Source organism: Pecten maximus, chromosome 10 (assembly GCF_902652985.1).
Source record: "Pecten maximus chromosome 10, xPecMax1.1, whole genome shotgun sequence".
Lineage (NCBI taxonomy): Eukaryota > Metazoa > Mollusca > Bivalvia > Pectinida > Pectinidae > Pecten > Pecten maximus.
Window position 1 is genome coordinate 28,385,923 of NC_047024.1, and position 25,000 is coordinate 28,410,922.

Consider the following 25,000-nt stretch of genomic DNA (forward strand, 5'->3'; position numbering starts at 1 on the left):
ATTATTATATATGTACATGTACAATATTACACTGTGGCATATTACATATCCAAAATCCACGGGACTTATCTTCTGTGCAGAATTGGATATAAGGGAAATAACTCCTGTAAATTTTCTGACAGATTCAGAAAACAATAAACCTGATAAATCAATTTCAATCTGAGCAGACAAAACGTGGATAAATTTTGTTCAAGGAAAGACAAGGATTAATTGTTGTGTCAGATTTTTTTTGATGCTTTGTTCTCCCTTTTTAAATGATTTTTTCTCATAAAAAGTAGATAAATTAAATAACCGTATAGAAACTATAGAAGCTAATTCTAACCGTTCAAAAACATTAACTGGTCTGCCAAGCGGAACTTAGATACATTAGTTCCCTGACTTAGGATCTAATGCATATATATTTAGTTACAAGAGTTTTATCACCTGCTGTTCCATCAAGCATTCAATATGAAATCAACAGGAATGCTCAAGAACATGTGCATCAATTCTTTTAGCATTGAGACTCATTTCATTTCGCCAGGGACAAAATCCTAGATTTATTTCGTCATTGCAGTGATTATGATGTGGACACATGTGTACATTTTAGGGCCTCTGTAACTCTTAAATGCATGCTTTTTTTTTTTTGCTTTTTTTTCTTCTTTTTTTTGCAAATCAAATTTAGACAAAATAATTTGCATTTTTTTGTTTAGCTGAGATCACGGGTCGCCCTGTTCGTGGGATAGACATGCGAATGGTCTACCGCATGCTGTTCAGTGATGTAGCCACTAACTACTACAAAGAGACTCTACCTCAAAATGACTACGGTTGTTAGAAAACAAACTGGGACGCCAGAATCTCAGACACAGTATCCATAATGACCGGTCCTATACAGTGATCGATTGACTCTATGGTACCTTGTTCAACCCTTGACTATATATATTTATATACACTGTAAATACATATTCAGATTTATGGATAATAATGACATAGGATACATTACTTAAGTACATTTCGATATTTGTAAGCAAACATTTACATCGGGTCATATATATACATAAGTTTTTTTACTATCATAAACAAACGACCCGGTTTTTTTATGAGTTTGATTAATTCAATATACCGGGTAAATCGGACGCGACAATATGCCACATTCATTAATTAATGAAATTCACAATAACTTGATTAGTACACTCTGTAAAAATAATCAAACCGTGTATAATATTCGCTGTTATTAAATCTGTGCGAAAATATAGTTTTAAAGTGACTTTCGCACAACAATTGATTCCACGAGCGGTGTAGGGAAGAGGAAAGGTGGTTCATTCCACGCAGGTCACAGAAATACGGGAAGTCCGTGTACAATTTGTGTGTATTAGCGTGACACTGATAATCCATTAAAAGTTTTGTAATTGTTTCAAGCTCCATTAAGCTTTTTACGCCACGGCTGTATCTGTTACAGTCTGTCGTTGTGTTTTTCCCAGCTGGAGTGTAGAGAAAAAAAGTACAAAAATGTAAAGGACGAATTCGTACAAAATTCACAAAATGTAGATTTTGCGTTATTGTTGTATGGCATTTGAATGACTTTGTCAACAAGATGATGACGTCACATTTAGCGTTCAATGTGAAGGTTAAACAATTATAGTCAATGATAGTATGCCAAAAACGTGGTAATCCAGGCTCTCGAACAGTTGATCAATGTGCGTGTACGACGTCTCAATGAGCCCTGATGTTATGTGATAGAGGAGGGAAGTTTTCGGAAGTCCTTGTCATGTTCGATGTCCGACAAATCTTAAACTCTGTCACTCGTTACCATTCACTGTAGGCATTTCTGGCAATAGGGGCCATCTCGTCTTCCATGTCGTCATGTTTCTGTCGATGTTTCTTCATATACAGAAACACTATCACCAAGACGATAGCTAGACCGATAGCCACGCCCACTCCAATGCCAATCATCAAGGGCTTGACTGGACCCTTTGATTGGCCGGTACTTTTACCAACCTGAATCACGTTTGGAATATCGGTTTCATTATTGTCTTGTGGTCTCCTTGTGACTTCCGGTATAGAATTGTCAAAATATGTGGTCGTAATTGTTCCGGCCGAATTCGAAGTGGTTTTAGTTGAAGCTTGCTTTGTTGTTTCTGAGCTGCGTAGTGTTGTTGTTGCTTTTGTTGTTATTTGTGATGATGATGTTGTACTCTTACGTTGATTTGATGTACTTGTTGATTGTGTTGTCGCTTTCGTTGTCGTCGGCTTTTGAGTTGTTGCTTTCGTTGTCGTTGGTTTTGAAGTTGTTGCTTTTGTTGTCGTCGGTTTGGGAGTTGTCGCTTTTGTTGTCGTCGGTTTGGGAGTTGTCGCTTTTGTTGTCGTCGGTTTGGGAGTTGTCGCTTTTGTTGTCGTCGGTTTGGGAGTTGTCGCTTTTGTTGTCGTCGGTTTGGGAGTTGTAGTTATCGTTGTTCGTTTTGTAGTTGTAGGTATTGTCGTTGTCGATCTTCTTGTTGTCGTTGACGGCCTAGTTGTTGTAGGTAGAGTAGTTGTCGTTGATGTTTGAGAAGTTGTCCGTTTTGTAGTCCCCGCTGTTGGCTGTTTGATGGTTGTTGAAGGAGCCGGTGTTGTCCATGGTGTACTAGACACTGTTGTTTTCTCCATTGTCACATCTTTTGTTGTCGGCCCTGTAATCAATCTTGTTGATGTTGGCTGTGGTGTCATTTCCGTCGTAGTTTCTTCTGTTGTCATATCAACAACTTTAGGCGGGCTGGTTGACATACCAGTTGAGTACGAACCAGAAGCGGAAGTAGACATATCTATGTCAGATGAAGTAGTCACGTGGCTATCATCGGATGTGACGTCTGTGTTTATTGTCGTGACGTCTTTAGGAGTAATTAGGTCAGATATTGATGTCACTTCCGGTGCACGTGTAGTCCATTGTAGGGTCGTATCAGGCGCATTTTCAGTTGTAACGTCAGTAGCTTAAAAAATAAGAACGGAATAAAAAATACTTTTATTATTAAAGTGATTAAGATGTTACTAAAAAAAGACATGAAAGGAATGTAACATAACACTAACCACTTTAGCAAATTCATTAATCGTGTTTAAACCTGCTCTCAAAAGGAACTAACCGTATTCTTTTTCGATGACCACTTACCATAGTCTGAACAATTGTATAATCTGACGTCATCAATGGCAATGTCCCCGACATAGCTCGTACCCCGAATACCAGTTATCACAATCTGTAAATAAAGGTTACACAGAAGGATATTAATGTGACACGATATTGAAATGTCATACAAGGATCACACACGGATTGTATAAAGTTCACGCAAAAATACATACAGAACACACAAGGGTTATATAAAGGTCACACATGGATTATATAAAGGTCACACAAGGGTTATAAAAAGGTCACACATTGATTATATACATTTGTACACACAAGGATTGTATAAAGGTCACACAAGGATTATATAAAGGTCACACAAGGGTTATATAAAGGTCACACAAGGGTTATATAAAGGTCACACAAGGGTTATATAAAGGTCACACAAGGATTATAATAAAGGTCACACATGGATTATATAAAGGTCACACAGGGGTTATAAAAAGGTCACACATTGATTATATACATATGTACACACAAGGATTATATAAAGGTCACACAAGGGTTATATAAAGGTCACACAAGGGTTATATAAAGGTCACTCAAGGGTTATATAAAGGTCACACAAGGGTTATATAAAGGTCACACAAGGATTTTGAAAAGGTCACACAAGGATTATATAAAGGTCACACAGGGGTTATAAAAAGGTCACACAAGGATTTTAAAAAGATCATATAATAATTATATAAAGGTAACTTAAGGCTTATATAAAGGTCACAAAGAGATCGTATAACTCCTGTAAAAAGTGAAAGTCAAAACTCGGAAATTGCGTATTAAAGAACGATCCTCAGCCTCGGCAGATGTTGTTTTATATAAATCCGAATATCCCTTTGCTTGTTTCTTCTGTTTTTCAAGTGTCATTCGAATAATGATTCAGGAGAACATTACGTACTATTCAGCTTTTGTTTATACAAACAAATGTGGGAATTAGAGATGACGCATTCAGAAAATATTCAGAGTTTTTTGTCGTTTTAAATTAAATCCCCCCTATCATAATTGAATTATTATGACTCGATCGAGTATCATAGTTTAAATCTAGTGCCATCTATTAAAATTATATAGCTGTAACTCGATCCAGTATTATAGTTTAAATCTAATCCCCCTATCAAAATTGTATTGATGTTACTCGGTCCAGACAGTTTACCAGAACTACGTGATCTATAGGAATAGATCTTACTTGTATTGTAGAAATGACGTCACCAATTTCGAAACTGCCTCGCAACCATACTTCGCCTTGATGACCGGACTCATTGAAAGATGGGACAAGCTCATTTATGTCTTCGTTGCCTCGTCTGACGTATACAAGCAAACTACCGACCCCTGTGGGAACAAAGGTTGATTAATCACTGTATGCATATAAGATATAGCAACAGTTTCATCAATTGGCGTTTTACTTGTACGTCATAAATCATTATCACAGTTGAAAAAAAATTAAGGTATGTACCTATAATAATACACCTAATACAACAGATACATGCAAATAATTGTAATGAGGTAACCCCTTTTAAAAATATCTGCGTTCGGATTAAACAAGAAAGAGAAAGCTTACTGTTCAGCTAACAGTCTTGACCGAGCTTTAAGAATAAAGAGACATCTTATACCGTTCAGACCAGGCTTTAGAAGACAGAGACAGCTTACCGTTTAAAAAGATAGACTGGCCATAAGAAGAGACAGTGAGACACCTTATCGTTTAAACAAGGTTAAAGAATAAAAACACACCTAACCGTTTCGACCGGGTTAAACAAGAAAGAAACAGCTTACTGTTTATTCACCTTTCAGACCGGGCTTTAGAAGGAAGATACAACTTACCGTTCGGAGTGGTAGCGCCTTTCATGTGGTAGTAAAATTCGAAGCAAGTTCCATTCGGAAGGTCTTTATAGGGAGGTGATAATATTGTAGCCTTGTGACCCAAAGAACGCGGTGAAGACGATTCTATATATAGATAATGACCTGAAATAAAGACATCGCAAGTTAAAAATTATGTCACCAATTCCATGTGTGTTCATATGATTTTTCGCGATACATTCAGTGAATCAAAGTCTGCAAATTCCTACTAATATCAACGAGGACAATTATTACAGTTAACAAACTATAGCTGGACCCTTCAGTGAAGATATCATTATGGCCGTTATGTTGTACCCATCAGTCTGTATTCTTAAATAGTATAGCAGCAACCGAAATACGACGATTGGATGGACATACCAAGGTCCTTAATAAAGATCCGCGTTATTGCCAGGATTAATTCAAGTCTATATCTTTACTTACTGTCGACTATCCAGGCCCAAACTTAACTGATTTTTCTAAAGGAAAGCATTACTGGACACAGATACAGACTTTTCTTAAATCCGTAATACTTTCCTGTGAGATTTTTTAAATTTGTGTTTATTAGTGGAATTGGAGTCAGCTCTATCTGTACATACATGTACATGCAAAATGAATTGTCCATTTCATCCATACTGACCGTCGACTTACTTTCTGTTCCGTCGAATGTCCAGTTTTTCCGTACTATAGTACATGTTGTACGTATATTATGTATGTACAGTTGTCCGTATCTATACCTGTACTTACCTTCACTGGTAGAGCCAAACGTATGGTCATTGTCTGGTCCAGTCCTGTCTGTAGAGGTGCGACCACTGTTGACTGTCCAGTCGAAATTGTCACCATGGTATTGTGTCCATCCACAAAGTGTGCTTTCCTCAAAATTACAGGAAAGGTCCGGTTCTATATCTGTAACACAACGACATTGTATGGGAATCAAGACTCGGGAATACTTTATCTACTTCCCGGTAGTGACGAAATAACTGTTTACAAACATTTGTTCTCACCTGTATTTTATGAATGATATTCCCAATAAAACCTTATTTTGAGATTTATTGCTAGCATAAACAATAATTAACAATCTTTCATGAAATAAAGTGAAGCGATTTTTTTCTCTAATTTTGCATGACGGGCTTTGAAAGTTATGTTATCAGGCAATAGCTAAAGAAAAATGACGACGTCGTTTGTAACATCGCTTCTGATTGGCTGATACAGCGGAGTATTACTTTTTAAGAAAAAAAAAGAGTACATCAATAAATGTAAATTTCCACATGGATTGTGTATGGTAAATTGAATAAGAAATATTTACTTAAATAATTGATTTCATGTTACTGAGCTATTAAACAAAACATGAGTGTTTCTCATCTTAAACCCCATAGTGGTTTATTAAGTGAATACTCAGTTTTGTGTTATATCTCTATATCATAAATATATATTCAAGTTAATCCTTAATTAAAACCAAAGTTTAAGTAAAGCGATATGATATGAAGATATGTGACGTTATTTGACATTAATTAATTAGTTGATCACTTCACAACAGGCGTAAATAAAACAGTTAATAATGTTTACAATACATGCAAGTACACTTGTACTGAGGCTTAATAGCTTGTGATGCTGGCCCAGCGTGCGGCTAATAACACTTTTATAAAGCCAGACTATTGTCGATGACGTCATTATTATAAGGTGATGTGAAAAATGTAATATACACATTTCGGACATTTCTCTAAAGAGATGATGAAAAGAACGGTGTGCCATTATAACACCGTTCGTGATTATAAAATAAGTTTGGCTTAAGCATTGGGAAATATGTATCCCTCCTTAGATTATTATAATAACCTCTATTTCGGTTAATATTTCATTCTTTGGGTTGATAAATCTCCATATTCACCTTAACGAGTTAATAGTTGTATAATATTTGTTACTTGTTTACTCACAATTACACGTAGATAAAGAATCGCTCCACTTTTTACCGTCGCAGTACAAAGAGTCCGGACCCTGTAAACCATATCCTTGTTGACACTCCAGCGTCAGCAATGCGTCGTTTTTAGATGTCGTCATTATCAAATGTGGCGTTGGATCTGGTATGTCACATCCGGGTGCTATAAAAAGAGATACCTTTCCATAAATTGATACATTCTGGAACCAAACAAATATATGACTCCTTGGCATTCGTTTACAAAGATATACAAAAAACCTTATGGTTCACAAACTTGTCGTTAAAATGTCTGTTACAAGTATACACTCTCAATAGTGTAATTTTGTGGAATTGACATTTATTTTTATCTTGATATATTAGTAAGAAAGAAAGCACTTGACGAAGCTGATTTATTTATTCATGTGTAGGTACGGTTGACTGCTTCGTGTATGTAAAAATAAAAAAATAAATATAAGTGATATTTACCAAAAATTAATTTCAGCGAGAGAACGAAATAGCGAAATGACTTATGCGAGACATATTTCACCACAGTTTATCATATTTGCATGTAATAATCGATGTGTGTGGTGAGAAAATGTGTCCGATGCAATGATGTTAGATAACTGTTAACCTTTCTCGGTCTCAGATTAAATCCAAGCGAGGTCACTCTAGTAAATGGCTTTTGTCAAACGGGTTTCTGTTACCATGGCAACCGAATGAAAAACAAAGTTTTGCAAAACAGAATATTCAGCTTAGTAGGACATTATCTATGGAACGCGAAATTAACATATATTCAATTAATTGAACATATCTTCAATTATTTGAAGATAGGTTCAATTAATTGAAGATAGGTTCAATTCAATTGAAGATAGGTTCAATTCAATTGAAGATAGGTTCAATTCAAATGAAGATAGGTAGATTGAACATATCTCTAATTGAATTGAACCTATCTCTAATTGAATTAAACCTATATCTAAGTTAAATGAACCTATCTCTAATTGAATTAAACCTATCTTCAAATACAACGTATCCTCAATTAGATTAAAACTATCTTCAATTGAATTGGACCTATCTTTAATTCAATTGAACCTATCTTTAATTCATTGGCGCCAAAATGAGAATAACGATGTCTCCCCCTTAGAAAACTCGTACAGGGAGATACAAAAGCCTACCAACCTGAAACTTCATAGATCCATTGTGTCAAAATTGTACAATGTGGAAAAATTTATAACCGTTTTAATTAACTTTATCGTATATTTCATTCATCATGGATATCTCTACCTGCGAATCGATCGCCAGGATCGCCGGACCCACGACAGTCTGTAGTTGATCCGCCATATGCAGGATAGACAGATAGAAACGCCCGAAATTATCGGAAGAACAAGGGCAGCGGTCCTTTTTTCCCTATTTGTTCGTAACTTAAGATGGGTCAATTCAATTAGAGATAGGTTGTAATCAATTGAAGATAGGTTCAATTAGTCTTATTAAACCTATCTTTAATAGAATTGTACCTATCTTCAATTGAATTGAACCTATCTCTAATTGATTTGAACCTATCTCTAATTGAATTGAACCTACAAAAAAAATGTATCTCTAATTGAATTGAACCTATCTCTAATTGAATGGAACCTATCTCTAATTGAATTAAACTTATCTTTAATTGAATGAACCTATCTTCAATTATTTGAAGATAGGTTCAATTAATTGAATATATGTTAATTTGGCGTTCCATAAGTACCGTGTATCCCAATTTTGACCAATAAGAAACAACAATTATGTTTCCATATTAACATTTCTTAACACACCTGATTTTTCATGTAATACATGTAATCTGTGATATTTTAACTTACACCACATGGCCAGGGTTGAATAAAATTGATATAGGACCTACGAGCTATGGACACCAACATTTTAAACGAGAAGCAGTCCGGGCAAAATCCGTCTATCTTTGATAAACGTTTCTTAGAAAGGCGAGGTACAAAAGAATATTTATCATTAATAAACGTTTCTTTATATTTTATAGACACGTGTACACTGGACTACCTATACAAACTGGTGCTGGGTGGTTCCAAATTCCTTTTAAACAGATCGACAGCTTGGCACCAAGTAGTGTAAACTTTCGCCTACACCGGAAGCGGGCAATCTTACGTCGACTGCGGTACTTCACTCGTCCATACTTCACTCGTCCAAAAGCAGAACATTCCTGTGACGTCACATCTGAAAATAGAGGCAACATCACATTTTGAAACATAGTTAAGGCCAAACCAAATGTTTTAGAATGCCTCAAAGCACAACAGTTAAAAATAAATAATAAAGAAGAAAAACGAAAAAAGAAGAAAAAAAAGAACCTTTTATCAATTACAAAGAGTGTTAATTAGATTGCAGATTATGAGGACAGATCGATTATTTTTAATATAAAACACAGAATACTGAATTTGTGAGTATTGCCAGTTTATCTCCCAGCGAACTTAATCACAAGCTTCCTGTATCAGTTGTGGTGTTTACAGGAGCCTTTTACAGAATACGTTGATGGATTCCTTCCTCTACACGCCATCATCACCCCACAGACATTAGGTTTTGGTACCGTCTAGGTAAATATGCTAACAATTTGTAGTGCTATGTTCATTTAGGGACATGTCCAATTACGCATTGAATGTAACATTGAACCGCACATATTCAACCATCTCTTTAGCATTCAACTATCTGTCTATCATTCAACCATCCGTCTAGCATTCAATCATCTTAATAATATTCAACTATCTCAATAATGTACAATAGTTGCAACTGGAGCTCATTACATTTAGTGCACATGTTTCCTCAGGAGAAACCCCGTAATGTGAATGATATCAGACTAGATGTGTATGTCATATAGACCGGAAACGGAAATATGGTTCTAATCAGAAATTCAGCTCATAGCAAACAAGTACCATACGTAGGAAACTCCGAGTACTAGTTATAACGCAGCAGATATTATACTGAAAGGCTTACATGTATGTATATTGTATCCCAAATCTAACCTACATGAGTGTGTGGTCGCATTTCGAGTGGTAGTTTGGTGTGGGGGTGGACTCATGGGTGATTAAAAACCAGCGTTACTGTACACAGCAACAATTTTGAGTTACAGCAAGTAGGCTTGATCATTGCCATTAACAGAGCAAATACAAAAATGTACATATAAACAAATCTGAATCATAACCCATTATTCTTTAAAAGTCAAAAGACAATTCTGAGTCACAACTCCGAATTGAACCTAAACCTCGAGTGACAATACTAGCATACACTTGCTCCTGGCAATTACTCCCATACAAATTTGAGTCAGAATCAAAATTGATACAATAGAACATTTTGAGAAACAGTCTCAATGACGAGTCTCGTCTAAAACATGTATTGGTATCCAGAAACCTCAGTCAAAGCCTAAATAAACAAACAATCCGAGTCGTAGCCAGAATAATATAATAATCAATCCTTGTGCGCCTCATCACAAACACTAAATTGAGTCATAACACCGCGTCATACTTACAATACTGACTTACAGTCGTAAAACTGACTCACAGTCATAACACTGACTCATAGTACGACACTTGAAATTATAACACTGACTCAAAACACTGACACACAGTTACGACAATGACAAACAGTCACAACACTGACAAACAGTCACAATACTGACAAACAGTCACACCACTGACAAACAGTCACAATACTGACCCACAGACACAACACTGACACACAGTTACAATACTGACACACAGACACAACACTGACACACAGACACAATACTGACACACAGACACAATACTGACACACAGACACAATACTGACACACAGTCACAACACTGACACACAGACACAATACTGACACACAGACACAACACTGACACACAGACACAATACTGACACACAGTCACAACACTGACACACAGACACAATACTGACACACAGTCACAATACTGACACACAGACACAATACTGACAAACAGTCACAACACTGACACACAGTCACAACACTGACACGGAGTCACAATACTGACACACAGACACAACACTGACACACAGACACAACACTGACACGGAGTCACAATACTGACCCACAGACACAACACTGATACACAGACACAATACTGACACACAGACACAATTCTGACACACAGACACAATACTGACACACAGTCACAATACTGACATACAGTCACAATACTGACACACAGACACAACACTGACACACAGCCACAATACTGACACACAGTCACAACACTGACACACAGATACAATACTGACACACAGACACAACACTGACACACAGTCACAACACTGACACACAGACACAACACTGACTCACAGACACAACAGACACACAGACACAATACTGACACACAGTTACAATACTGACGCACAGTCACAATACTGACACACAGACACAACACTGACACACAGTCACAATACTGACACGCAGACACAATACTGACACACAGACACAATACTGACACACAGTCACAATACTGACGCACAGTCACAATACTGACACACAGTCACAATACTGACTGTCACATACCGGTTCGGGATGTAAATATATGTATTGTGTAAGTATGATATTTGTAACCTTTTAAATTACGCGCCGATTTCTCGCGCGTAACTTTTGTATGTTACTGCGCATGCGAGGACACGAAGGTAAGCATAGCGGGCAGCCATATTGACAGATAGAGATGTGAATATATTGGGAAAGCCATAAGGAGCGTGAAATTCAGCCACGGTAAGTTGATATGTTTTTATTTCAGGGTATTTGTCGTATATATGAACGACCGTGAGTGTTTATGTGTATAAGCTCGTGCGTGGCAAGCTATTGGTAGCACTGAGCTAACAGGTGCGCGTACGTGATATTTAGAGAGCGGTTATGTGTATTGTAGGGACTCCAGTTAAAAATTTAAAAAATTACAAAAAATTATGAAAACTGCTTATATAGATAAAGAAAGTCATCCAAAGTCAACAATAAATATTTTCTTGGATTGTTTGACTGTAGATTAATTACAATTTGCAATTTAATCAATGTGTTATTAACTGGGTCACGATCAACAAGGGGGATAACTCAAATATAACGAGAAGCTTTCATAGAGTATTCGTAACGGAAGGGAAATAACTCCTACAGTATAGTCTGTTTCTCTGGTGCTGAACAAATAAATTCAAAACTGTTTTTTATCGTTACTTAAGTGTTAAAAGTAAGGTCAATACAGTACATGAGGCAGCATAATATGATCAAATATGTTCGTATATCATGAGTTGTTTGTTATAAATACTTCACGCCAATTTACAACAAAAATGTTTATGTAAATACATTTTTCTGGAAAAGGCTATACCACGAAGGGAGGTAACAGTTAGTGTGATTTTATTAAAATATTAATCGCCTTTCTCCGCTGCCATTTAGAAGCTTGAAAAATTCACTTAAAATACCTTGATATATGAGCTTTCATTTAGCATATAGAATTTTATCGACCACAAATTTTTCCTTGTTCAAAAAAACAAAAAATTCAAACGAACATACCACTCTCAGGTACGGGATATTGGCGATCAATACGTTTTACGGATGAAAGAACAAGTATTTCACTTAACCTGAGAAACGAGAAAATACCTTATAAGTCATAGATAACTGGTGACATCCTTCCTTACTGTGACACTAAGCATCAAGGCTTATTTCAAATATACTTCAAATAACATGTGCTCGGACCAACTGTCATGGCGAATTTAGACATTACAGTTACCTCCCTTTTCACGCCACCTAGCGATAACTGAAGTCCCTATGTATTGCCATGTTTGTATAAAATAACTATTGAATGAACGTTAATTATATTGTTAGGGTACAGACTTATCGGGATTGTTATTTATATATTGTAGCTCCATGCCAATGGCCATATCATGACAATGTCCTGTCAACGCTATATACATACCTATTATCTATGAGCTGACGGTGAATGTATGGAGGCCCTGAACAGCCGTATGCAGACGATTGTTTACCAAAATGGACACATGGTCGTCTTCTTATAACGCCTGGCGGTGTGGTACTACAATGACTGTTATGTCGTTGCAGGAGTTCTGATATTCTCTGACATATGTATCTGAATATTATGGAGGCCCAGCTGTGTGTTGTGGCTATATTAACTGTCTGGTCATTCATTGATTGATTTACGACCATTTCATGAGAACGTTCGACTTGACTGTACTATATGTACATCATGCTGGTGTCTATTTGTTTGGTGAAACTCTCTCCATGCGGTGCCTGATAGCTGACAGGTGATTTGGATTTCGCAGACATCTATGGAATATCAGTGGGGACAACAACGTGAATACACCAAGAGGTCCAGGAGGGTTATATTGACATTTTATGTGTGGGATCTACTGCGCCAGTCACCACCAGTGCTCATGAACTTTAGGGATGTTAGGTGTAAACATATTTGTGTAGTATAGCGACCAGTGTTGTGAATATATTAGTGAATCATAATATTGGAGTGAGACAACATCATTTAGAGTGAGAGAGGGACTATCATGTGTGCAAGTGTATATTATATTGTAAAGTTGTACATTCACTTTGTAAATTGTAATAAATGTAAATATTGTAACCCTTTGTCTATTTCATTTGTTAAATATGTTGCAATCCGTCTCGGTTAGGTTACACTGACACACAGTTATAACACTGACTCAAAGTTATATCACTTCCACACAGTCACGACACTGACTCAGAGTTATATCACTACCTCACAATCACAACACTGACTCAAGAGTTATATCACCATCTCACAGTCACAACACTGACTCAGAGTTATATCACTACCTCACAGTCACAACACTGACTCAGAGTTATATCACTACCTCACAGTCACAACACTGACTCAGAGTTATATCACCAACTCACAGTCACAACACTGACTCAGAGTTATATCACTACCTCACAGTCACAACACTGACTCAGAGTTATATCACTACCTCGCGGTCACAACACTGACTCAGAGTTATATCACCACCTCACAGTCACAACACTGACTCAGAGTTATATCACTACCTCACAGTCACAACACTGACTCAGAGTTATATCACTACCTCACAGTCACGACACTGACTCAGAGTTATATCACTACCTCACAGTCACAACACTGACTCAGAGTTATATCACTACCTCACAGTCACAACACTGACTCAGAGTTATATCACTAACTCACGGTCACAACACTGACTCAGAGTTATATCACTACCTCACAGTCACAACACTGACTCTAAGAGTTATATCACTACCTCACGGTCACAACACTGACTCAGAGTTATATCACTACCTCACAGTCACAACACTGACTCAGAGTTATATCACTACCTCACGGTCACCACACTGACTCAGAGTTATATCACTACCTCACAGTCACAACACTGACTCAGAGTTATATCACTACCTCACAGTCACAACACTGACTCAGAGTTATATCACTACCTCACAGTCACAACACTGACTCAGAGTTATATCACTACCTCACAGTCACAACACTGACTCAGAGTTATATCACTACCTCACAGTCACAACACTGACTCAGAGTTATATCACTACCTCACGGTCACAACACTGACTCATAGTTATATCACTACCTCACGGTCACAACACTGACTCAGAGTTATATCACTACCTCACGGTCACAACACTGACTCGGAGTTATATCACTACCTCACAGTCACAACACTGACTCAGAGTTATATCACTACCTCACAGTCACAACACTGACTCAGAGTTATATCACTACCTCACAGTCACAACACTGACTCAGAGTTATATCACTACCTCACAGTCACAACACTGACTCAGAGTTATATCACTACCTCACAGTCACGACACTGACTCAGAGTTATATCACTACCTCACAGTCACAACACTGACTCAGAGTTATATCACCACCTCACAGTCACAACACTGACTCAGAGTTATATCACCACCTCACAGTCACAACACTGACTCAGAGTTATATCACTACCTCACAGTCACGGCACTGACTCAGAGTTATATCACTAACTCACAGTCACAACACTGACTAAGAGTTATATCACTACCTCACAGTCACAACACTGACTCAGAGTTATATCACTACCTCACAGTCACAACACTGACTCAGAGTTATATCACTAACTCACAGTCACAACACTGACTCAGAGTTATATCACTACCTCACAGTCACAACACTGACTCAGAGTTATATCACTAACCCACAGTCACAACACTGACTCAGAGTTATATCACTACCTCACAGTCACAACACTGACTCAGAGTTATATCACTACCTCACAGTCACAACACTGACTCAGAGTTATATCACTACCTCACAGTCACAACACTGACTCAGAGTTATATCACTACCTCACAGTCACAACACTGACTCAGAGTTATATCACTACCTCAGTCACAACACTGACTCAGAGTTATATCACTACCTCACAGTCACAACACTGACTCAGAGTTATATCACCACCTCACAGTCACAACACTGACTCAGAGTTATATCACCACCTCACAGTCACAACACTGACTCAGAGTTATATCACTACCTCACAGTCACGGCACTGACTCAGAGTTATATCACTACCTCACGGTCACAACACTGACTCAGAGTTATATCACTACCTCACGGTCACAACACTGACTCAGAGTTATATCACTACCTCACAGTCACAACACTGACTCAGAGTTATATCACTACCTCACGGTCACAACACTGACTCAGAGTTATATCACTAACTCACAGTCACAACACTGACTCAGAGTTATATCACTACCTCACAGTCACAACACTGACTCAGAGTTATATCACTACCTCACAGTCACGACACTGACTCAGAGTTATATCACTAACTCAGTCACAACACTGACTCAGAGTTATATCACTACCTCACAGTCACTACATTGACTCAGAGTTATATCACTAACTCACAGTCACAACACTGACTCAGAGTTATATCACTACCTCACAGTCACAACACTGACTCAGAGTTATATCACTACCTCACGGTCACCACACTGACTCAGAGTTATATCACTACCTCACAGTCACAACACTGACTCAGAGTTATATCACTACCTCACAGTCACAACACTGACTCAGAGTTATATCACTACCTCACAGTCACAACACTGACTCAGAGTTATATCACTACCTCACAGTCACAACACTGACTCAGAGTTATATCACTACCTCACAGTCACAACACTGACTCAGAGTTATATCACTACCTCACAGTCACAACACTGACTCATAGTTATATCACTACCTCACGGTCACAACACTGACTCAGAGTTATATCACTACCTCACGGTCACAACACTGACTCGGAGTTATATCACTACCTCACAGTCACAACACTGACTCAGAGTTATATCACTACCTCACAGTCACAACACTGACTCAGAGTTATATCACTACCTCACAGTCACAACACTGACTCAGAGTTATATCACTACCTCACAGTCACAACACTGACTCAGAGTTATATCACTACCTCACAGTCACGACACTGACTCAGAGTTATATCACTACCTCACAGTCACAACACTGACTCAGAGTTATATCACCACCTCACAGTCACAACACTGACTCAGAGTTATATCACCACCTCACAGTCACAACACTGACTCAGAGTTATATCACTACCTCACAGTCACGGCACTGACTCAGAGTTATATCACTAACTCACAGTCACAACACTGACTCAGAGTTATATCACTACCTCACGGTCACAACACTGACTCGGAGTTATATCACTACCTCACAGTCACAACACTGATTCAGAGTTATATCACTACCTCACAGTCACAACACTGACTCAGAGTTATATCACTACCTCACAGTCACAACACTGACTCAGAGTTATATCACTACCTCACAGTCACAACACTGACTCAGAGTTATATCACTACCTCACAGTCACAACACTGACTCAGAGTTATATCACTAACTCACAGTCACAACACTGACTCCGAGTTATATCACTACCTCACAGTCACAACACTGACTCCGAGTTATATCACTACCTCACAGTCACAACACTGACTCAGTGTTATATCACTACCTCACAGTCACACCACTGACTCAGAGTTATATCACTACCTCACAGTCACAACACTGACTCAGAGTTATATCACTACCTCACAGTCACAACACTGACTCAGAGTTATATCACTACCTCACGGTCACAACACTGACTCAGAGTTATATCACTACCTCACAGTCCCGACACTGACTCAGAGTTATATCACTAACTCACAGTCACAACACTGACTCAGAGTTATATCACTACCTCACAGTCACAACACTGACTCAGAGTTATATCACTACCTCACGGTCACCACACTGACTCAGAGTTATATCACTACCTCACAGTCACAACACTGACTCAGAGTTATATCACTAACTCACGGTCACAACACTGACTCAGAGTTATATCACTACCTCACAGTCACAACACTGACTCAGAGTTATATCACTACCTCACAGTCACCACACTGACTCAGAGTTATATCACTACCTCACAGTCACAACACTGACTCAGAGTTATATCACTACCTCACAGTCACAACACTGACTCAGTGTTATATCACTACCTCACAGTCACGACACTGACTCAGAGTTATATCACTACCTCACAGTCACAACACTGACTCAGAGTTATATCACCACCTCACAGTCACAACACTGACTCAGAGTTATATCACCACCTCACAGTCACAACACTGACTCAGAGTTATATCACTACCTCACAGTCACGGCACTGACTCAGAGTTATATCACTAACTCACAGTCACAACACTGACTCAGAGTTATATCACTACCTCACGGTCACAACACTGACTCGGAGTTATATCACTACCTCACAGTCACAACACTGACTCAGAGTTATATCACTACCTCACAGTCACAACACTGACTCAGAGTTATATCACTACCTCACAGTCACAACACTGACTCAGAGTTATATCACTACCTCACAGTCACAACACTGACTCAGAGTTATATCACTACCTCACAGTCACAACACTGACTCAGAGTTATATCACTACCTCACAGTCACAACACTGACTCCGAGTTATATCACTACCTCACAGTCACAACACTGACTCAGAGTTATATCACTACCTCACAGTCACAACACTGACTCAGAGTTATATCACTTCCTCACAGTCACAACACTGACTCAGTGTTATATCACTACCTCACAGTCACACCACTGACTCAGAGTTATATCACTACCTCACAGTCACAACACTGACTCAGAGTTATATCACTACCTCACAGTCACAACACTGACTCAGAGTTATATCACTACCTCACGGTCACAACACTGACTCAGAGTTATATCACTACCTCACAGTCCCGACACTGACTCAGAGTTATATCACTAACTCACAGTCACAACACTGACTCAGAGTTATATCACTACCTCACAGTCACAACACTGACTCAGAGTTATATCACTACCTCACGGTCACCACACTGACTCAGAGTTATATCACTACCTCACAGTCACAACACTGACTCAGAGTTATATCACTAACTCACGGTCACAACACTGACTCAGAGTTATATCACTACCTCACAGTCACAACACTGACTCAGAGTTATATCACTACCTCACAGTCACCACACTGACTCAGAGTTATATCACTACCTCACAGTCACAACACTGACTCAGAGTTATATCACTACCTCACAGTCACAACACTGACTCGGTGTTATATCACTACCTCACAGTCACAACACTGACTCGGAGTTATATCACTACCTCACAGTCACAACACTGACTCAGAGTTATATCACTACCTCACAGTCACAACACTGACTCAGAGTTATATCTCTAACTCACAGTCACAACACTGACTCAGAGTTATATCACTACCTCACAGTCACAACACTGACTCAGAGTTATATCACTACCTCACAGTCACAACACTGACTCAGAGTTATATCACTACCTCACAGTCACAACACTGACTCAGAGTTATATCACTTCCTCACAGTCACAACACTGACTCAGAGTTATATCACTACCTCACAGTCACGACACTGACTCAGAGTTATATCACTAACTCACAGTCACAACACTGACTCAGAGTTATATCACTACCTCAGTCACAACACTGACTCAGAGTTATATCACTAACTCACAGTCACAACACTGACTCAGAGTTATATCACTAACTAACAGTCACAACACTGACTCAGAGTAATATCACTAACTCACAGTCACAACACTGACTCAGAGTTATATCACTTCCTCACAGTCACAACACTGACTCAGAGTTATATCACTAACTCACAGTCACGACACTGACTCAGAGTTATATCACCACCTCACAGTCACAACACTGACTCAGAGTTATATCACTACCTCACAGTCACAACACTGACTCAGAGTTATATCTCTACCTCAGTCACAACACTGACTCAGAGTTATATCACTACCTCACAGTCACAACACTGACTCAGAGTTATATCACTACCTCACTGTCACAACACTGACTCAGAGTTATATCACTACCTCACAGTCACAACACTGACTCAGAGTTATATCACTACCTCACAGTCACAACACTGACTCAGAGTTATATCACTACCTCACAGTCACAACACTGACTCAGAGTTATATCACTAACTCACAGTCACAACACTGACTCAGAGTTATATCACTAACTCACAGTCACAACACTGACTCAGAGTAATATCACTAACTCACAGTCACAACACTGACTCAGAGTTATATCACTACCTCACAGTCACAACACTGACTCAGAGTTATATCACTACCTCACAGTCACAACACTGACTCAGAGTTATATCACTAACTCACAGTCACAACACTGACTCAGAGTTATATCACTACCTCACAGTCACAACACTGACTCAGAGTTATATCACTAACCCACAGTCACAACACTGACTCAGAGTTATATCACTACCTCACAGTCACAACACTGACTCAGAGTTATATCACTACCTCACAGTCACAACACTGACTCAGAGTTATATCACTACCTCACAGTCACAACACTGAGTCAGAGTTATATCACTACCTCACAGTCACAACACTGACTCAGAGTTATATCACTACCTCACGGTCACCACACTGACTCAGAGTTATATCACTACCTCACAGTCACCACATTGACTCAGAGTTATATCACTAACTCACAGTCACGACACTGACTCAGAGTTATATCACTAACTCACAGTCACAACACTGACTCAGAGTTATATCACTACCTCACAGTCACAACACTGACTCAGAGTTATATCACTACCTCACAGTCACAACACTGACTCAGAGTTATATCACTACCTCACGGTCACAACACTGACTCAGAGTTATATAACTACCTCACGGTCACAACACTGACTCAGAGTTATATCACTACCTCACAGTCACGACACTGACTCAGAGTTATATCACTACCTCACAGTCACAACACTGACTCAGAGTTATATCACTAACTCACAGTCACAACACTGACTCAGAGTTATATCACTACCTCACAGTCACAACACTGACTCAGAGTTATATCACTACCTCAGTCACAACACTGACTCAGAGTTATATCACTACCTCACAGTCACAACACTGACTCAGAGTTATATCACTACCTCACAGTCACAACACTGACTCAGAGTTATATCACTACCTCAGTCACAACACTGACTCAGAGTTATATCACTACCTCACGGTCACACCACTGACTCAGAGTTATATCACTAACTCACAGTCACAACACTGACTCAGAGTTATATCACTACCTCACAGTCACAACACTGACTCAGAGTTATATCAATAAATCTCAGTGACTCATATGTACATCACTGATTGCAGTCACAACACCAGGTCAAGGTCACAATACTGACTCAGATTTACAACTTTGACTCATATTTAAGAGACGCATAGTTATATCACTGACACTCTGTCACAACACCAGGTCACAACACCAGGTCACAGTCACCAGGTCACAGTCACCAGGTCACAGTCACCAGGACACAGTCACCAGGTCACAATCAACAGGTCACAGTAATCAGGTCACAGTCACCAGGTCACAGTTATCAGGTCACAGTCACCAGGTCACAGTCACCAGGTCACAACACCAGGTTACAATCACCAGGTCACAATCACCAGGTCACAGTAATCAGGTCACAGTCACCAGGTCACAGTTATCAGGTCACAGTCACCAGGTCACAGTCACCAGGTCACAGTAATCAGGTCACAGTCACCAGGTCACAGTCACCAGGTCACAGTCACCAGGTTACAGTCACCAGGTCACAGTCACCAGGTCACAACATCAGGTCACAACACCAGGTCACAATCACCAGGTCACAGTAATCAGGTCACAGTCACCAGGTCACAGTTATCAGGTCACAGTCACCAGGTCACAGTCACCAGGTCACAGTAATCAGGTCACAGTCACCAGGTCACAGTCACCAGGTCACAGTCACCAGGTTACAGTCATCAGGTTACAGTCGCCAAGTCACAGTCACCACACTTACTCAAAACGCTGTCTCACAGCCACAATGATTCATGGTTATAGCACTGACTCAACTCGTAATAGTGACTCAAACTTGTAATAGTGACTCAAACCCGTAATAGTGACTCAAACTTGTAATAGTGACTCAAACTTGCAATAGTGACTCAAACTTGTAAAAACGACTCAAACTTGTAATAGTGACTCAAACTTGTAATACTTGTAATAGTGACTCAAACTTGTAATAGTGACTCAAACTTACTCAAACTTGTAATAGTGACTCAAACTTGTAATAGTGACTCAAACTTGTAAAAACGACTCAAACTTGTAATAGTGACTCAAACTTGTAATACTTGTAATAGTGACTCTTGTAATAGTGACTCAAACTTGTAATAGTGACTCAAACTTGTAATAGTGATTCAAACTTGTAATAGTGACTCAAACTTGCAATAGTGACTCAAAGTTGTAATATAGACTTCCATTTTTTTATCAACTACCTTCCGACACATTAGGCAGACAGTAAGGACTGTTTTAGATATCTAACATAGAAATTTTTTTTTTTTTTTGTTACAGGGGATTTTAAAGAGTTTGAAAGTAATTGAATAGGTTTGCATTAAGAAAAGAACACTTAAAAATAAAACAAATAAACACAAAAGCAAAAAAATAAAAGACATTTACAGTATGAACGGCGTGTCAGAATGCGATGTGCGTCAAGAAATTCACGATTGATCAGGAATAATTTATCTGATACTTACAGAGAATTTCTCCCATGGCAGCCATCATCAAAAGCAATATCTCCAGCTTCATCTTAATACAATCACGGACGGTCACAGAAGATAGATATACACTTTAATTGTCAGTTTGACACGTCTCTGTCGTTCCCGGCGGGGCTGAGTGCACAGTAAAATCCGAGGATTATCAAACACAATTAGGAGAACAATTCTATCCGATTTTAATGACAACAATTACTGATGCGTACAAACTCTGGGCAATCAATCGAGTTAATAGATAATTTAAATACAGAAATTCGGGGGAATATTAAGTTCCCAATAGTAAATTGATACAGAAAACAATTATCTGTGAGGGGTTTCCCGTATATGGGATTGCTACAGTACAAACTGCTCAAATTCTCCGTATACGCTGGATTTGATGAAGTGCAAATTGAAAATAAAAGACATCGATTTAGCTCCGTCAGCCAAAATACCGTTTAATTTTTCTGAGAACAGATACTCCTTGTAAACACATTTATCCCGGTGTGAACTGATCATAAAGCAGTTGACAATTACTAGATCACGTGACACCTCGGATATCGTTCCAGGAATGAGTTATTGTACTAGGTAGTACCACATAAAGAAGCTTGTGGATAAACCATCCTATTTAGAACTGTACATTTAGGAACATGAGAAATATCAAAATCCACAGGCAGTAGAGCTAGCGTTTCACTAGACGTCGATAGTTTCGTACTATTTCACTTTTTATGATTTTTCCTCTTCAAAATATAATTATGGTATACATCCCAAATGTGTAAATGATAGGAAATAAATCTCGCGTGAATACACGATATTGCACGAGAAGACAAGGAAGGATTTGGTTCGGTACTCCTCTGAAGTGTAGACCATTCCTGTGTGCAACTTGAACCTTGAAAATGGCGCTGTCTGAAAAGTACTCAGATCTTCACAACAACGAATTGGGACACACCTCATTTGAAGAAGACCATGTTTGGTGATGGTATAGCCTTGCTGTAGCGTGACCTTTTAAATATCATACTGGCCATGTAACCGGGGACTCCCAAGACGGATAATATTCCAGTGGCGCAGGAAGCTCATTAGTAACGGAAGTGGGCGATTTTCACGAGAGCTTACATACTTCAGATTTGTAACCTTTGGAACAAAACGCTCAATGCTACTTATAAACCTAACTTCATGTTCAAAATCTTCTTACTCTGAATGTAAACAAACCATTCGGTGCTATTTTTGGATTAAAAGTTTTACTGTGTACAAATGCAAAATATTTCCATGCATCTTCATTTGTTACCTATTCTACGATCGTTTACATAATGACTTTGTCATCGAAAAGACAACAGATTCAGTAAAGAGATCCTTCAAGAGAATAGTTTTCACCGATATCAAGGTAAGTAACAATTTCACGTTTATTCACATGATGGCGAATCTATTGCGGATAGTTGACAATGTAGATATTTGCTGTGGAGAAGGAAGGTCTTCAAGACTTAAAAGTTAACACGGACCGCACGCGGAGGTCTCGGAATCCGAACAAACCGGATTAATGAAAGCGGATAAACAGGATTTTTCCGTCTGTTCATAAGGTTTACGGATCAGTTTTGTTTGAACATTGCATTTAACTTTAGGAAGGATGAGAGAATTCTATCATTATTACCGAACATAACGATAACATACATACTAAAGTTTATAGCTTGCCGATAAATGTTCTTTCTTTTCGTAAACTGTACAAAGATTAAGGTTAGATAATACTTTTGCACTTGCAAATATACGTCCTCTTAAAAATGACTAGCTGAACCCTATCCTAAGATAAACAAAGAGGTCATTTGTAATTTCGGAGGTGAAAGCCGGAAACCTTACATTTTAATCTTTCCTTTGCAATGTTAGAGCGGTTGACAAACTTCCATTATTGCTCGCTGTGCATTCTAAATAGTAAAATAGATATGAAAAGTCAAAGTACATTATATTATAACTGTGGAATACGAATATAGGAAATATGTTAACTTTGTATGTACATGTATTGTAGACATTACATGTACACTGTCAATGACTGAGCGTTGCATGCATACATTACCTAAATTGTGCTTGCGTGCAATGTAAGTTTGACGGGAAAACCCTGTCATTTATAACTACAATAATTACCAAAGCAACGTAGTTCAAAGCTTTAGTATAGATAGGGCAAAATATCTTCCTACAGAACATGCAAGTGTTTGCTTCTGGAGGAGGAAAATAGTAAAAACGACGCGTTTTTAATTTCGTTCATAGCTCTAAAGCGAAATTTTAAATATGGGATGTTTTTTATGGAAGCATACGTACAATCAGTCCAAAATCAGAACATCTCGGCTAGTTCCGTCACGGCTCGCAAGGGCGGAATTTACCGAGATGCTACGAATGTCGTTGTTCCTGCTACTGTTAAATTGGATATCAAAACAAAACACAAGAACAAAAAAGATCATATCTCCAGCCGGGGTATGAAACTAATTATCACTTGGCTTGATAACATAAATATTGACGGTTTTCTTGGTTTTCTGTTAAATTGTAAAGTGCTCCTCGGTAGTTTGTCACCTTGAGTCACAGAATGTGAAATGAATTGGTTAAATGATTTCCCGAGTCGCTGAGTCTAAATATCTATAATGTTCACCGCCATTAACACTCTGTAGGAACGTTCTCTAGTGAAGTGGTTATGTCTCCTCAGCATAAATCAGATATCGAGGGAAACTGCTTCATTTAAAAAAAAAAAAAAAAAAAAAATCATCATGCATCTAATTATATCAATACAAACAACATTAATTGTTTGGCTGTGTTATCTAGGATATTAAATCGAAACCATTAAAATGATTTGGATGCTCGTGTGCCTGTTTAATGATGAGTGTACCATAAAGACC

General features: G+C 38.5%; 2 protein-coding genes and 1 long non-coding RNA gene across 3 annotated transcripts in view; 2 read left to right on the top strand and 1 right to left on the bottom strand.

Annotated features, from left to right (window-relative positions):
• Positions 1 to 232: 232 nt before the first annotated feature.
• On the bottom strand, positions 233 to 23,092 carry LOC117336304 (probable maltase-glucoamylase 2). Its single transcript, XM_033896793.1, has 8 exons — positions 22,134 to 23,092; positions 8,907 to 9,080; positions 6,883 to 7,047; positions 5,699 to 5,857; positions 4,940 to 5,080; positions 4,308 to 4,450; positions 3,119 to 3,203; positions 233 to 2,942 (listed from the first exon to the last, which is right to left on the bottom strand). The coding sequence occupies exons 1-8, from the start codon at positions 22,183 to 22,185 to the stop codon at positions 1,783 to 1,785; spliced, it is 2,079 nt and encodes a 692-aa protein (XP_033752684.1). The 5' UTR covers positions 22,186 to 23,092; the 3' UTR covers positions 233 to 1,782.
• LOC117336311 lies at positions 11,435 to 13,476 on the top strand. The gene is made up of 2 exons (XR_004534573.1): positions 11,435 to 11,613; positions 12,750 to 13,476. It is a non-coding gene; the product is annotated as an uncharacterized LOC117336311 (long non-coding RNA).
• A 46-nt stretch (positions 23,093 to 23,138) lies between the features above and the next one.
• LOC117336309 overlaps positions 23,139 to 25,000 on the top strand; it is a 63,393-nt gene continuing 61,531 nt past the window's right edge. Inside the window, exon 1 of the mRNA XM_033896798.1 lies at positions 23,139 to 23,508. Coding sequence (XP_033752689.1) covers positions 23,278 to 23,508 — 231 coding nt within the window. The 5' untranslated portion in view covers positions 23,139 to 23,277. The remainder of the gene's footprint in view (positions 23,509 to 25,000) is intronic.